This window comes from Serinus canaria, chromosome 2, assembly GCF_022539315.1.
Source record: "Serinus canaria isolate serCan28SL12 chromosome 2, serCan2020, whole genome shotgun sequence".
NCBI lineage: Eukaryota > Metazoa > Chordata > Aves > Passeriformes > Fringillidae > Serinus > Serinus canaria.
Window position 1 is genome coordinate 35,945,190 of NC_066315.1, and position 16,416 is coordinate 35,961,605.

General features: G+C 38.5%; 1 protein-coding gene across 5 annotated transcripts in view; it reads right to left on the reverse strand.

Annotated features, from left to right (window-relative positions):
* Positions 1-16,416, reverse strand: part of TBC1D5 (TBC1 domain family member 5) — a 316,503-nt gene that overhangs the window by 46,361 nt on the left and 253,726 nt on the right. For all 5 annotated transcript variants that reach the window (XM_050970727.1, XM_030227169.2, XM_050970725.1 and 2 more), the window contains 2 exons: positions 11,915-12,000; positions 5,894-6,168 (listed from right to left, as the gene is read on the reverse strand). In XM_050970727.1, coding sequence (XP_050826684.1) covers positions 5,894-6,168; positions 11,915-12,000 — 361 coding nt within the window. The remainder of the gene's footprint in view (positions 1-5,893; positions 6,169-11,914; positions 12,001-16,416) is intronic.

The window sequence follows — 16,416 nt, forward strand, 5'->3', positions numbered from 1 at the left end:
CACCTCATCACACAAATCCATGTACTTTTTATTGCAGCCAAGGCAGGTAAGCTCCCTGTTAGTCAAGTGCACCACAGTAGATGTTTGGTCCAAAATACCTGCCCCAAATATAACAAGAGGGAAATAATGCAGCTAAAAGGGACAATGATGGTGGAATTGGCCCCCATGACAGAGTGGGAAATGGGCTACAAAGTGCAAGAGCACAGAGGTTTGTAGCACAGACAAATGCTGATGCACGGCGGATGCCTGTGAAGAGACACACACACAGACACAGAGACAGACACAAACACACAGACAGACACACAGACACAAACACACAGACGCATGCACAGGACACACAGAGACACAGACACAAACAGCCACATACGCAGACACACATACACACACACAAACTCACAGGCAGGCAGACACACACACACACACAAACACAGAGACACATGCAAAGACACACACAGACAGGTGCACACATAGACAGGCACACAGACAGACACACAGACATGCAGACATACACACAGACACGCACAGACACACACAGACACGCACAAACACACAGACACATACAGACACACAGACACAGATACACACACACAGGCACACAGACACACACACACACACAGACACAGATACACACACACAGGCACACAGACACACAGACACAGACACACAGACACAGACAGACACACGCAGATACACACACAAACACACACACACAGAGACACCCACCCACCCACCCACAGGCATACAGACACACAGACACAGACACACAGACACACAGACACAGACAGACACAGACAGACACACACACAGACACAGACAGACACAGAGACACAGAGACACACACAGACGCAGATACACACACACAGACACACACACACACACAGACACACACAGACACAGAGATACGCACGCACGCACGCACGCACCCACCCACAGACACACAGACACACAGACACACAGACACAGACACAGACACAGACACAGACACAGACACAGAGCGTTCGGCCGGCGGCGCACGCACGCACGCACCCACCCACAGACACACAGACACACAGACACACAGACACAGACACAGACACAGACACAGACACAGACACAGAGCGTTCGGCCGGCGGCGCAGAGCCGAGCTCTCTCTCGGCACAACAGCGGCGCTCGCTGGCGGGACAGCGGCGGTGCCGGCGGGCGCCGCCCGGGCCTACCTGCGCTGGCCGGGGTGTGCTGCTGGGCCTGGGCCGGCCCCGGCGGCGCCGCCTCGCCCGCCTCGCCTGGCAAACAAACAACAGCGTTAGCGCGGCCCCGCCGCTGCTGCTCGCCCGAGGGAAGAGCCGCAGCTTTGGGGGGTTCAGCCGGAGCACCCTGCTTTGAACAGAAAGGACATTGTGAGAGAGCGCTGTAGGGACAGGGAAAAGGAAACGGGAAGGTTGGATAACCAGTTGTCACAGGCTGCAGAACCCCAGTGCTTCTAAGTGATGATTTAGATCAAAATCTAAACTTAACTGAAGAGTCAAACCCGTTTTTCGCTGGCACTTTACAGAGACAGTGCCATTCTGCTACTTGAGAGCTTCTCAGCATGGCTGAGGTTGGAAGAGCACTGGCCCAAGCCCCTTGCTCAAGCAGGGTCCCCTAGGGCACACTGCTCAGGATTGTGTCCTGATGGCTTTGGAGAATCTCCAGCAAAGGGGACTCCACAACTCCTCTGGGCAGTCTGCTCCAAGGCATGGTCACTGGCACAGTAAGGAAGTTCTTCCCCATATTCAGGTGAAATTTTCTGTGCATCAGTTTCTGCCCATTGCCTTTTGTTCTACTGCTTGGCACCACCAAGAAGAGGCTGGGTGCACCCTCTTCACACCTCCCTTTAGGTACTATCCCTTGTCTGTCTTCTCGAGGCCAAACTCTTCCAGCTCCCTCACTTTTCTCATGAGGTGCTCCAGTCCCCTAATCTTCTTGGGAGCCCCCCACAAGACTCATTCCATGTCTCTCTTACACTGTGGAACTCAGAAGTTGTATCCATGCTGTCAAAAAAATTCATAATTGCCTAATAATATATATATTTATATGTTTAAAAAAAAACAAACAAACATTTGTCAGTCTCTGTTTTACTCCTTTAATTTGTACTCAGCTCTGCTATTAATAAGAACAAATTCTTTATCCATATGAAAAGCATACTCATTTTCTAGAGAAAAAAAAATAATTCTAAATAATTATTTAACTTTATAAATAAATCTAAATTGGGGGATCATTTCTTTAGGGCATACGTGTTGACTATGGAAATTCTGTTTGCATTACAACAAATACCACGGTAGTATCACCTCAAAAAAACAAAGAGTAGCTTGGAAACTCTTTAAATAAAGTTTTGGCATAACTTTGTCTTTTAACTGGTTCTCTAATGTGTCCTTGTGATAGAGCTGCGTTTAAATCAAAAGCCTTTTGGGTTTCACCGTGAAATGACCTAGAAGGAAAACTGTATCTGGCACTATCAGGGAAGATGAGAAAGAGAAATGCTTTTTTTCCTTGGCAATACACTGCCATTTGGTAATCAAAGAATATCCAGTTTCTGAATGATGAAGGATCCATTGAAACAGAGAGGGCAATGACTGAGATTTTTTTTCCTTTTTTTTTTTCATTATCAATTTTTTTATCTTTCAAAATAACCACCTCAACTGAAAATCTAATAAACTCAATATCCAAAGTCAACTTTTGTGCCAATGAATTACATCACTGTGCAGGATCAAGAGAATGTTTTAATCCCTCTTCTGTTAGCAGGCTACCTTGCATAAGCAATCAGTAATGATACCCGATCTCCTTCTGTGCTCAGGACAGGCTGAATGGGACTAATATATTATTAGGAGGAACTGAATTTCCAATTAGATGTCTGGATACTTCGTTCAGCTGTGATTTGTGATGCTGAAGACTCCTCTGGAATTACAGGCTTGCAATTATGGTTAGGTTTTTTTTTTTTTTAGTCTGCTGTTTTTCCATTTACATTATCTAAATTATATGCTTTTTTTTTTTCTTACAGAAAGTACCAAAACTTTGGAGTGAGAAATAATTACAAATGATTATGTAACCCAATCATACCTCATCTAGAGTATAGTAGCATGAATGGTAGCTGGTTTGTGAGTGGTAGCTCTGTTGAAACAGAGCTGTTAAAGCTGGGAGAGGATTATTTTGACAGTCCTGCAAGGTATTTTGTTACCAAGGACTTCTCCACAAAGTAGATCAGTGAGTTAATTTAATATCTTCAAATTTATAAATCTCTACATATTAATTTAAATTATCAGCACTACTTGAGCATTCAAAACCTGAAAAGACCAGTAAGAGAAAAATGGATGACTTATTTTGTGGCTTGATGCCTGTTAGATTTACAGCACTTTGGCCTGTTATAATATCCAACTGAACATCTGTGAGTATTACATCAGCTGGAAGTGCAAATGTCTTTCAATTTAAATCCTAAATCCATGTCTCTGCCTACCTCAGCTAAATAACCAGGCTCCAGGACCCTGAGGAGAGCTGAACACCAAGAGAAGAACAAGAACAGGAGACAATTAGTGACAACTAGTTAGTAATTTGGGAGCCTTGCCAAATAGTTTTTAGATACTCAAAAAACTACAGCAGAATCCAGAGCTAGAAAAAAGCCAGTGTAGAAGCTAAAAAGTTCAGCACAAACATGAGTGGAATGAGAGCTTCTGGGAGTACAAATATATTTTAAATCCTGAATCTCAGTGCCTGGGATAGAAGTACTGGCAGCTTCTCATAGCTGTGGAGAGTGCCCTCATTCACTGGATTTGCTGTACAGCTCTTTTTTGATGTGGTGCTACTGTTCTCTACAGAACAGCAAAGACTCACTCTTGCTTTTAAGGTGTGATGGAGCTTGTGCTGTTTACAAAGGTCACTGCAGCAAGTTTCAGAAGACTTTTTAGGAAAATAGGGATTTTTTTTTTTCCTGAACATTTAAACTTACTTCAGAGAGAATTCACTGGAGAGCCTCTAAAATACTTTCTATTTCCTTTTGTTATTTTTTGTGTCTCTTTAAAAATACAAAGTATGGCACTTGCAAACATAGCTGCCATAATTTGAAATTTCTGTACAATTACAAGCAAAATACAAAATGCATGTAAAACTGTACATGTCTGGAACAACAAGCACGGTGCTAATACGTAAAACAAAACTCTGAACCTATTAAAAATAGTATATTTACATTTTTTGCCCTTAAATTACCTGCAAAGGCTGTACCAAATATGGATAGACAGAATACACTAAGAGGAAACTGCAGTATGTTTTTTCCACTTACCATGAAAATGTTTTGTGCCCTACATCATTAATTCTTCATAACTTTACCAAATCTCCATATTCCTGTTGATAAAGCAATATGTGCACAGCTTGTACATGACAATGACCAAACATAACTACAATTTTTATTCTGATTCTTGTATGGAAAGTATCAGGTGCATTTCCTGATGATATATGTTGATTGGCCCATACAACAGGCCATCCTTTAGCAGCCACATCAAGATTAAGCTATAATCAATCCCATCTATAGAAGTTTTTTCAAATTGTGTGCTTTTACTATATTGAGCAGTGAAAGAAAACAGCCACGCAAGGACCACTTTTAAACCCAAAAGGGGGAAAAAGAATAAGGTGATAAGAGAACTATGGAAAACTCTTTAAAAAGCAAAGAAAAAGTCTCTCTGAAACAGTGTAGATAATTTTGTTCTATGCCTAATTTTACTTCCATTGTTGTGAACAGGATTTGTATCAGAGTTTCACTGCACTTCAGTTTCACCTCTGTACTGTCAAACCCTTGCAGGAACAAGTTCTGAGATTCTTGTATAACTGAGAGAAGCTGCATATCTGGATTTTGCCAAGCAGCTGCAGAGGCCCTTACAGAAGTGCCTGTATGTGCCTCCTCCAAAAGAACAGCTGTACCTTTCAGTTTGGCTCCCTCAGTGTCTGCTGGGGATGCCATGCATCATGAAAGGGCCTTTGGACCATATGGGTGCCGCAGCAAAGAGAGAGAACACCAACTTCAGCTATGAGGTGTTATTTCCCTTCTTTTACACTTTCAAATCTGGTGGGGAAAAAAAAAAAAAAATACAATCCTATGCAAAGGCTCAGGGCAATGAGGACCAGCCCTCAAGCTCATAACCATGCCACTGGATGAGTTGCTAAAAGCAGCAGGTACTGTTTTGCTCTACATACTCCTTGAAAAGCACATACTGCCATGGGCTGGCTGAAGGTGAAAAGCAGTAACCTACCTGGAGAGTGGCAGAGTATAGCAAACAACTACCAAAGCTGAGCTTGTGAGTTTGTTGTTTGAATAAGCTGTCCTCAAGACATATAAAAAGAAAAGCTTAAAGAAAAAGACTCAGTGTTTACTAAATAAAGTGCAGAGAGTCATTACAAATTATTAAAAGACAAATTCATATTATGGTTCAAATAACTTCCTTAATAAGCTCCACACATTCTAAAGGGAATTTAGCTAATACTCTTATGTATGTGATTTTTTGCCAATAACCTGAAAAACATGTATGAAATTAGTCTTCCAGTTAAAAAAAGGTTGCATCTAAAAATCTGAAAAATTAATTGGCTCATGTTTCATATGGTAATGATTAGTTTGTTGGCCTGTCTGATGCAGTTTCTCGTTCATATATTTTTAGAAGTTCAAAACTTCTTACAGTATTTGTACATTCTTGAGATAACATCTAATTCTCTATTGCACTGCAAACGTGCTGTTGTACTTGGCATAAGCATCCTGACTAACAGAATACTTTTTTTGCTGTTTCCTCAAAATATGTATGCACTGATATAAAAATTAACAGAAGAAAGAACTGCAGCCCTGAAGATGTGCGACAAACCTTCCCTCAGTCATGGTGCTTGCCACACGTTTCCCCTTTACCTTTGCCCAGCTGAACTGGCATGCTTTCAGACTTCATCATCCTCTGCTGCTGTGACTGGTGGTGGTGATGGTGCTGCTGCTGGTGGTGCTGCTGGTGCTGAGGGGCTTCCACTGTGCTCCTGCTTGGCACTGAAGAGGGAGGGAAGCTGCTCCCGCCAGCAGGAGTGCCCACTGCCCCACCCGAAGCCATGGCCGGAGCAATGAGCTTTCGGCCAAAATTCAGTAAGCTGTTGGAGACTTTGTTAATGTTCAAAGGGGCAGCTTTAGCACTGGCACTGAGAAAAGAAGAGGAGAAATCATTGCATCATTGGACAGGCACAGCCATACATGCATTGTTCTTCAAAACTCAGAGATAAAAATCCAAGATTTGAATGTTACAAAGAAGGTGTTTTACTACAGTTGCACTGGAATACACACAGAGACCACAGGGTGTGGTCTCTGTGTGGTATGAATTTTTCCCAACCAAAAGTGGACAATTGTTTTTGGTCCTTCTCCCTGAAAAATGCAGACTAGCCCCAAACAATGTGAGTTTGTACCAATTTTCTTCATTTTCTTAATTTGCCTTCCTAAATTAAAAAAAAAAACCAAACAAAAAAAAGCAGAGTGATAAATAGCAATCCAGGCTCTACAGAATAAAAAACTTTATAAAATTGAATTTTTGCACTTATTCAAGAACTGCTTTAATATTTATTTCTGTTAGATTAAATTCTGTCCAATGTTTAAAAGGAATCAAGCCCAAACATTTCTTTCAGCAAGCAAAGCTAACACTAGACTGTCCTTTTAGGCTGGCAGAGCTAGATGTCTCTTGCTCTGAGTTCACCTTCTGCCCAGCCCAATCATTTTAAGCCAACACTTTTTAACAGGAATCCTGATTTCCAAAGTGATTTTCCTGAAGATCTGCTTCAGGTTATAACACATATGCTGAATCACAATCCTTATAATTGTTACTTTTTAACTACAGTGGCTATTTAATTCACTTCAGTTATATGCAACATTAAGAATGAGGAAATTGTCAAACCATTTAATTTGTCTAAAATAAAGAGGCAAAGAACCTTTTAATTCCCAGTGGAAGTGTTCACATAACCCACAGATTAGCAAAGCCATTCCTATTTGTTCATGCAATAATTCCCTGCCTTATATAATTAATGCTTGAAATACCCTTCACAGAAATATATCACAACCACAAAGACCTTTTCACTCCTCAGGTTTTATTTTACTAATCGGTACTTCCATGATATAAATAGCTGTCCTTTAAAAACATGAAGAAATGTAATTAAAACCAACACAATCATTGTACTGGGGAAAAATAGCTTTACAATGTTTTGGGGAAGTTGAACTAAAAATAAACAGCAAATGAATTAATATGGGTAATTTGTAACTTCTGCAGACACCTGGAAGAGTAATTTTGATTTTGCTCTTCCTCTAATTTCTCTATTTGCCTCCAGAGATGGGATTTTTTTAGAATACACAATACAAACATGCACACACATATAGAGCACATCCAGAAAATGACAACAGCTGAGTTATTTAGAATCAGAATAGATACTCAGAATAGACAGAAAAGGAGAGCTATCCAAAGGAAGTTTGAGAGCCTGCACGCTCACAAGATACAGCCCCAAGCTGTATGGAGTGCTTCTGCCATATATACTGGTGATGAAGAAAGATGGCATCTAGAATTTTTTAGAAGGAACAGCAGTGCAGAGACTGGGACCAAGTGCTGCTTCCCAGTTTATGGAAGCTGGGAAAGAATGACTGCTGGATAATAATTACAGGATGTTTCTGTGCCTCCTGATTTTATTGATTGCTGCTGGTGTTGGAAAAAGTCCTTCCACAGTCATCTGAGAGTGAATGATAAAGTCACTATGAGGAAGGCATCTGCAGAACTATAAAATTGCAGGAGGTCCAAATGGTTTCAAAAGCAAACTGAGTAGCTGTGAGACTGAAGCGTTAATGGTTAATGACACAAACAATCACCGATGTGCAAAAGCTTCATGTGCTTTGCTGAGGCCAGGTTTGCATCCCCATCTGAAGGGGAGAAAGAGAGTTTTTGGATGTTTGGTGGCTCCTGACCCTGACCCTGCTGAACCTGACTCTGAAAGAAGTCCAGAGACAGTAGTGTGCTCACTCCATGTGGTGCCTGCGCTGAGTGATTCAAGGATTACTGGTGAATCACAGTGCTGGATCTTTGCTGCAGCACAAAAGGGAATTTCTGAAGTTACAGCTGATTTGGTTTCACTAACAGCTGCAACACCTGTCACTGCAAACTCAATAGCCACAATATAAGCACCCATGTGACTGAGCATTGATGGGTTGGTTTCAAAGTCCCCTTCTAATTGTCCTGCCTGGGTGGTGAAGGAGCCAACAGAGAGTCGTGGTTTCCAGTTTACTTCAGGCAAGTGAATGCCTGAAGTAAACTGTGCCTAACCAGTGCTTCAGGCAATTGAATGCCAATACTGTGCCTTTAACCAGTGCTCAGCTGGCACGGCTTGGAAGGGAGGGCACTATACCTTAAACAGCCTCCTGCAAGGGCATGAACATTTGCCCACCAATGCTCAGGCTGCAGCAAAAGTCTCACTCCCTCTGCAAATGAGAATAATTGGAGGAGACCCCTCTGAAAAGGTAGGGGAAGCAATAACAGCAGTGTGAAAAGCACTTCATGAGACTGAAGTTGAGATTCCACCTGAGAAATATCTTAAGTCCAAGCTGTTAAACAACTTCAGCCACTAAGGGGTAACCTGTCCAGACCAACCCCTCGAGACTTGTATTGGCTTCTTTTGCCAGAAATGATGCCAGCACTCATGTCCTTTGATCTTCACTCCCACTGAAGATCAAAGGACATGAGTCACCCCCCTGAGGAGTCCAACACTTTGGTCCCCTCAGACCATCCAGAGCCTGGACTTACCAGATAAACCATTTCTGAGTGAATGATGGCCACTGGATGGAGTGGATTTATATGTGAAGGCTCACAGAAAACAGCCAGGGAGATCTGATAATCACTTTTCCCTTGGGCCATTTAAAATATTTGGTTATTTTTGTGGTAGACACAGGAGCACTAATGTCAGCATTTCATACTGAAGTTGCTGCTCTAGTGAATTATGCCAGACAAGAAAAGGAGTTGGGTACATGAATAAACACTCAATGGATTGCTTCTTTTTAATAATCTGCCTGTAGTAGGCTGAGTTTTCTCTTTTTTTTTTTTTTTTAACAGATGAGATCAAGCTGAATGGGATCTTAATCAGTTATCAACAATTGCAATAAATCTCATTACATTGCCAGTTTTGGGGGTCATACCAGTAATATGGGTGAGATTCAGAGCCCAAACTTCAGTATCTTTTTTCCCTCCATTTGCTGAAAACAATCACTAAAGTTGGAGTTTGGGGTGGTACATATCACTCACTCACCTGAAACATTAACTTGGAAGATAATGGCTTGCACATTGAGTCTGAGGTTTACATTGTCTCTAAATCTAGAACCTTGGCAATCACTAATAAAACTCCTTGACTTTGCACAAAAAATTTGCTAAAATAAGTGATTTACACTGACAGGCCACCTGAGCAACAATGCCACTGGACACTCTGAGCTTCATATATCATCGGCGTTGTGATAGTACACAGATGTAGGAAACAAAGCTTATACAGAGACTTGTGCATTTGTGTCCAGCAGATTGTTTCTTTTTTTGTTACATTATTTTTCAGCTATATTTTCCTTAATAAGAAGGTGTCAGTTTTTCTTTGACACTGGTTTGCTGCTTTGACATATATGTACACTAGGACAAATTAGTTTATTTGCATTTTTGAGATGGTTGGAATGAAACTTTTTGAGAAAAACTTCATTTTACAGAAACAATTAACATAAACAATTGCCAAGCCTTTATGTCCCAAACATTATTTTTAGAAATGCTTCCAACAGTGAAATGCAAGAATATTTTAGAACTACATGACAACTAGAAAGGATAGTTATCACAGCTCCTAATAACCTGTGGTGTGATTTGGCTGTGCCATGAAATGACACTGCTAATGATCAGCTCAGAACATGTATAAATTAATGAAAAATAAATAATGATGCTATCTAAATATCTTTTCAAGAGGTGTTTTTAAAAAATGTATTGTGAAGTAAAATCTGTGCAATTTCTCTGAATGACAGCTTCAGAAAATGAACAATAGTGAGGTGCTACATCTCTGGAGGACTTACATTAAAAGTGAGCTGAAGTTCAGTAAAATAAGAACAATGTGTCTACTTCTTACCATTTAAATGTCTGATATATTAATGCAAGGGATGATTACAGCCATCAAACATGGATCAATCTACATTTTAGCCATCTAAATGTACCAGACATGCACAACAATTACAAGAAAAATACTGATTGATTTACATTGTAGAGTTATCAGCAGATGCATTTAAAAGTAAGGCATCAGTTTAAAAATATGAGTATGACATGAATTCCATCCACAAAGCAAACGATTTTGTTTCATCACAATAAGCATCATTGACCTTGACTGTGAATGGTGTATTTTTAAACTAGCAGGAGGAAGATGATTCAATCTCTGCAGTTTTCTGCTAAGATGGAAATGTTTTGTTTTGCAGGCCTTATTCAAAGGCATTTCTCTTTTCAGTAAGTAATCATTACAAGAGATGAGAGACAAATAGATGAATATGACCGATTAAAAAGTTTTATATGTGATAAAATAAGCAATATATAGTAGAGATTTGTCAAGATATTTTAAACATATCACTGAGCCTGTGGAATTAAATATGAAAAAGACCTGGTACTTGATTTAATCCATCTCTGCTCACTGCAGAAACATTTCCTAATGTACATCTTCTAGTTCTCTCCCTAGTCCAATCTTAAACAGCTTTACCGCATTTGACCTACTCTAAATGTTCCTGTATTAAGATGAATTTATCCCAGATTTTCTTCTATCTGAATTATTCTAAACAACTTCCTATGTCATTTGGTGTGTAGTCTCAGTATATGTGTGCAATTACTTTATATTCCTACATAGATTTAATGAATTTTTTCTTCTTGGAATTTAGGTTTCCGGCAGGTGTCATTCTTGTTTGGGCTTTATGATTTACTTGTTTTTTAAAAATCCTTGAAATCTTTCTTTTTGAAACTTCAAGCAACTTATTTTTTTAGTTTAGGCAACACTGCAGGTAATTTTTCAAAAGAATAAGTAAAAGCATTAAGAAAATGCAGTAGAATGCAGTAATTTTTGACACCTGTTCTCAACTTTAAAGCCTGAATTATAAAGAAAAAATGGTTTTGTAGTCACTCTACTTAGCTTTAATTTCTGCTTCTTTGTCCCTTTTTAAAAGCTTTTCAAATGACACCATTTTAATTTGAGTTGGCTTTTAATGTAGCTGATTTCAACAAAATGTGACAGCAATGCAAAAGTCCAAAAGCCAGCAAGTTCCCATGAATCAGCAGGCAGAGTGAATGGCTGGGGCCACGTGCAGCCCAAGAAACTGCCTGTGACTGTGTCAACTGAAGCATTATCTCTTGTGCTGGACTGACCTGCAGCCACTAGCAGTTACCTGCCATTGGCACCCACCTTCTGGCCACCCAGATAATATGGCCTTGAGAGGGAATTTTGGCATTATTGATACAAACCAGTTCTAAAAGACGAGAGGTAAAGTTTTGTAAAAATGACTTCAAACTGGATTTACATGAATTCAACTTAACTTAGGTTCTGGTACATGGATACTCCAGATTATAATTAGGTGCATTGTCAGAATTAGTTCAGCTACAGAACTCACACTGGCAATGTTTTACCCTGTTTTTAAGATACATGTCATTGTGTAATAGTGTCCTCAGCCTCCCTTAAAATGATGCCAGTGAGTGACTGCAACACTACAAGTAAAAGCTTCAATTTTTTCATGTAATAATAGTTAAGGGACAGATTTGAAACAAATGCTTCTAATACTGCTTATGTAATTCCTGTTTAATATAAACATGACTTCTGAAATACTTTTTTAATGTAAGGTCTTAGTTTGGTGAATATATATTTAGAAATAGCTTACCGGGTTTTGTTCATCAAGTCTGCTCCGCGTGCTTTGTAATAATCTAAATTTTGTTGGAACTGGTGAGTCACTGGTCTTGGATTTCGCTAAAAAATAAAATAAAGTACTTCATTGTAAATTTCTGGGAGATTTTAAGCAGACACATGAAATACATTCATTAAAGAGGATTAGAAACTTACAGAACAAGTTTCTTTTCCTGGGATCTTGGTTTTTCAAGGCAGTAATGTCATTTACATTAAAGTGAAGACTCAAAATACTTAACATCAAACGAAATTCTACCTGTAAGTCCATTCCATGGTCACAGAAATCAGTACTCTTGCACATAGAATAGTCTGCATGCTGTAGTGGTAACATTCCTAATTCAATAATTCTTGCCCAAGAACAGATACTGATATGATTTCTTCCTGCAGGTCAGGCATAGAATTTGACCACCTCCAAGCTAAAGTTCTATGCTTTTAAAGAAAATGGTAATAGTATGGAGAAACTACAGCAACATTTTGAACTGAATACATCACAAGCAGTATCTCTGTTAAGCAAAGAATTAATTTTAGAGAGTCAGCCTGAACAATCCCACTAGATGGCACACAGAGCCTATTTTTCCTCTCCAAATTTCACCCTACTGAAAACCGAATAAAGAACTGTTGTCCTATAATAAAGTGTATACAATTAATATTGAAACCAGAATCCACTTGTTATTGTCCACTTCTGACACAATGAAACTCTTTCATGGAATATGCTGCCTTCAGTAGTCCTGAAATCATCCTTTTGGGATCTAAGAATCCATTGAACATTGAGCACAGACTGCAGTATATGCATAAAGTATCATGATCGATTGCATGCATCCTAAAGGACACTATTTGAAGGGAAAAGCAAATATTTTTAAGTAAAAGAAATTGCATGCAGATGGAAACGAAATAACAGAGCATTACTGAGAGGCCCTTTAAAAAATATATATAAAAGAGAAATGGCTTGAATAATTTCTAGTGGAAGAGAAAATGGTAAAGTGGTAAAAATTTCTACATAGTGATCAGATTTATATAAAAGAGATCTAAATACTTTCTAAGTACTTCCTGCAAAGGTTTAATCATTTATTGGCTGTTGCTTTATACTCTGATCTGCCTTCTTAAATCCTGCTAGCAGTAAATACAGTTTTAGTGAACCATGCATTGTCCTTTCCAAAACCATTGTTCACAGGTGAGAGTACATCATATTTTTGACAGAGTCAGTCTTCAGGTGTTTCAGTTTCACATGGTATATTTGCTCTTCAGATTTCATTACAGACTGGAGTATCTGCAGTCTTATCCTCTCATTTTCCATGTACCTACAGATTCAAGGAAGCCCTCCTTCCTTGAAAATCTTGTTTCTGGAGGAGGATACAGGACTTGAATTTTAAAGACCAAAACTTTGCAAGAGCATAAAAGGAGGGAAGAAAATGTATAGAATTGGTAGATACCAAAGGCCAGGATGATTTCTGAAAGCATATTTAAAGGGGGGAATTTGAGATTGTTTCCTGCAGTTAGACTTAATCTTGTATGAAATGTCTCATTTTCTTTCTTTGGAAACACAATAAACATTTAGAACATATATGTTTGTAATGTTCATTAAAAAATGAAGCAACTTAAAGCTATTAGACAAGCATTAAAAAATTCTCATCTATCCTACCACCCACACTGTAATGGCTGTTCTACATTTTTCATCTCCTGTTATAAAAACAATGTTTGAATAACTCTACCAATTCATAGAACTTGAAAGTCAGTCCTCATCGACTGCCAGCAATAACAATGAATCAGCTTTAGTTACTATTGCTCTAGTTTGGTAATTCAATACATTTCTATGATAATCAAATCCAAACTGACGTGATGAGGATAACTGATGGTTCTGTGACTTCTGTCTGAGTAATCACACAGTGTAACTTTTCTCCTATGAATTAAGTAACTTCTTTCTTTACATATTTTGAAGGGTAAGGTTGAAGAGTAAGAGATAGCTAAAATAATGGGCACTTCTAAACCATAAGACAGCTTTTTGTAAAGTACAAGTTATCAGGTGTTAGCCAGATTTGCTATTTGCTTCCAATAACTTGGTATATATTGATAGTTAGCAAAACCACTGAAATTTCTTTTTCACCACCCAATAAATAATAAAAATATTATTACTCTTTGCTTCTGAATTAAATAAAAACCCAAAACCAAAGCAAGAGGAAAAGATCATATGGAACAGTACCTTGAAATAATAAAATATATTATTACACATTGCTTCTGAATTAAAAAGATTATTACACATTGCTTCTGAATGAAATAAACCCCAAAACCAAAACAAGAGGAAAAGATTATTTGGAACAGTATCTTGAAACATATTTATGCAGAAATGGCAAGCAATTGAAGACATGAAAAGCTGATCTACTATCTAAGCACTTAAAGCCATTAATAGGAATAACATCTAACTCAAACATATGAATGAGGCTCAAGCATTACTTTCACAAGAGCCTGTTTAAATTCCTGTGAGGTTTAAAGGTATCAAAGGAAGAAGCAGTTTAAAGTACTATTACAGTGAAAAAAAAACTCTCTGAAAAAACATTAGAAATATAATACAATAAATGCCAAGGGTTACTACTGCGATTTCTTGTGTAGCATCATATTTCTGAGTGAGCCTCTCAAAAAACTTCAATCTTTTTTATACTGAATAATAAAATATTTTATATTTTCAATGTATTTCAAAATTTTCAACATTCAACCTGATACATATGTTAGCAGACAAGTATCTGTGAAGTATAACCACAGAAAATTTAAATACTTCTGAAAACTGAAATTCAGACAGTGAAAAATACGTTATTTTGAAGATTAGGATCTTTATGTCACTTTGGTTGTCCTTTAAGTTTTGTATTCTTTTCAATTATTTTGGTAAGTTAAATGTAAAATGCAGAACAGAAAACCTACACAATTATGATGCTTGTTCCTTAAGAATTTTAAAGTAATTCCCCTCTCTAAGCATTCAATTTGAACTGTCCCCTAAATGACAACCTATGTATCAGAACTAAGGACTAAATTTATTTACAAAAAAAAAAAAACCTCTGTTGTTTAAAATATTCACAGCAACCAGTTTTCCCTACACAGTGCAATTTAGAAAGATCTAATTTGTATTTTTCATTACTTAAATATTTCATTACTTAAATAAGTAAAGTTATTCCTTTTCTTTTGCAATTTATGTACATTATTTTGTTACTAACTTGGACAAAATAATATTTTTCTTAAAAGGATGATGCTAAAATGACAGTGAAATTAATACTTCAGATGTTTGTTAAATCCCTCCAAGAAATTGTATGAGGGCTGAGGGCATTGTACAGATTAACACATATATGGTTTTCCCCTCTAGTATGGAAAGAGAGAGCAGAAATCAGAAAAAAGCTATTACAATACTAGAATGCCCCCCCTCCCTTTTCCCACACCCATTTTGTAGGAGTAGTTTGCTGGATTGATAATTCTTCTAATCTTAATGTCTATTTAGAGTTTTAACTCTAAATAGACATTAAGTTTAAGAGTTTTAACTCTATAGTTTCAACTGCTAGAAAATGCTCAATTTATGCTTTTAAAAGGACAGTGTATGAAGTTCACATACAGAAGCACATAGAAATTGATGTGATTTTGGACTTTGTCTCTTCAAAATGTATAAGCCACAGTCCAAAGGGGAAAAAATCCTGAAAATGTTTCAGGTATCTCTGAGGCACTCCTGCTTCTGAGCCTTTCGTTTCCTAAAAGATTCCCCTGTCCCAGCTCATTTGCCTGCTGAAGTGCCCTCCCTGTCCTCCTGTCTATTCCCAGCCACCCCCAGACTAACCCACTCCAATTCCCATGGCTGCCAGGAGGTTCTTGGGGACTTTCTATTTGCCTTTATCCTCTTCCAGGGCCACGGGGCTGAGCTAAGTTATTCCCACAGCTGCACTCTTCCTAGGCCAGGGAGTGATGCCGTGGTCAGAATCTCACTGAATGCAGCTGATCCCCTAAACCTGCACAAACAGCTAAAATGCAACTCCCACCAGCTAAGGATCCTGCTCCACATGCTCAAATTCCCAAATAAACCCCTTTTCCTCCCTGGCCTCTGGAGACAAAATGCATCACATTACCCACAGAACAGATAGGATATAGCAAAGCATGTTTGTGTGTGACACAAGTCACAAGCTGTTCTACAATGCACCTGGTATCTCACCCCCTGAATACACAGCAGGTTTAAAAGTTCACATGCAGGTGCAAGTGGAGGAATCTTGATAACACTCTTCTTTGTTGAGGTATTTTCTTTTCTCCCTTTTTAGTTTTATTAACGAGGGAAAAAAAAAAAACCAAACACATTTTTGCACAAAATCCGAAGGTTCAGAATAAGAGACAAGAATGGAAAAAGGTTTTCAATATATCTAAGGAAAAATGAGATGTATTTTAGCAAACATGCTGTTGCCTCAATGCCAAGGGAAAAACACTTGTCATCAGAGAAATGAATTGCTCAGCTGTTTATAA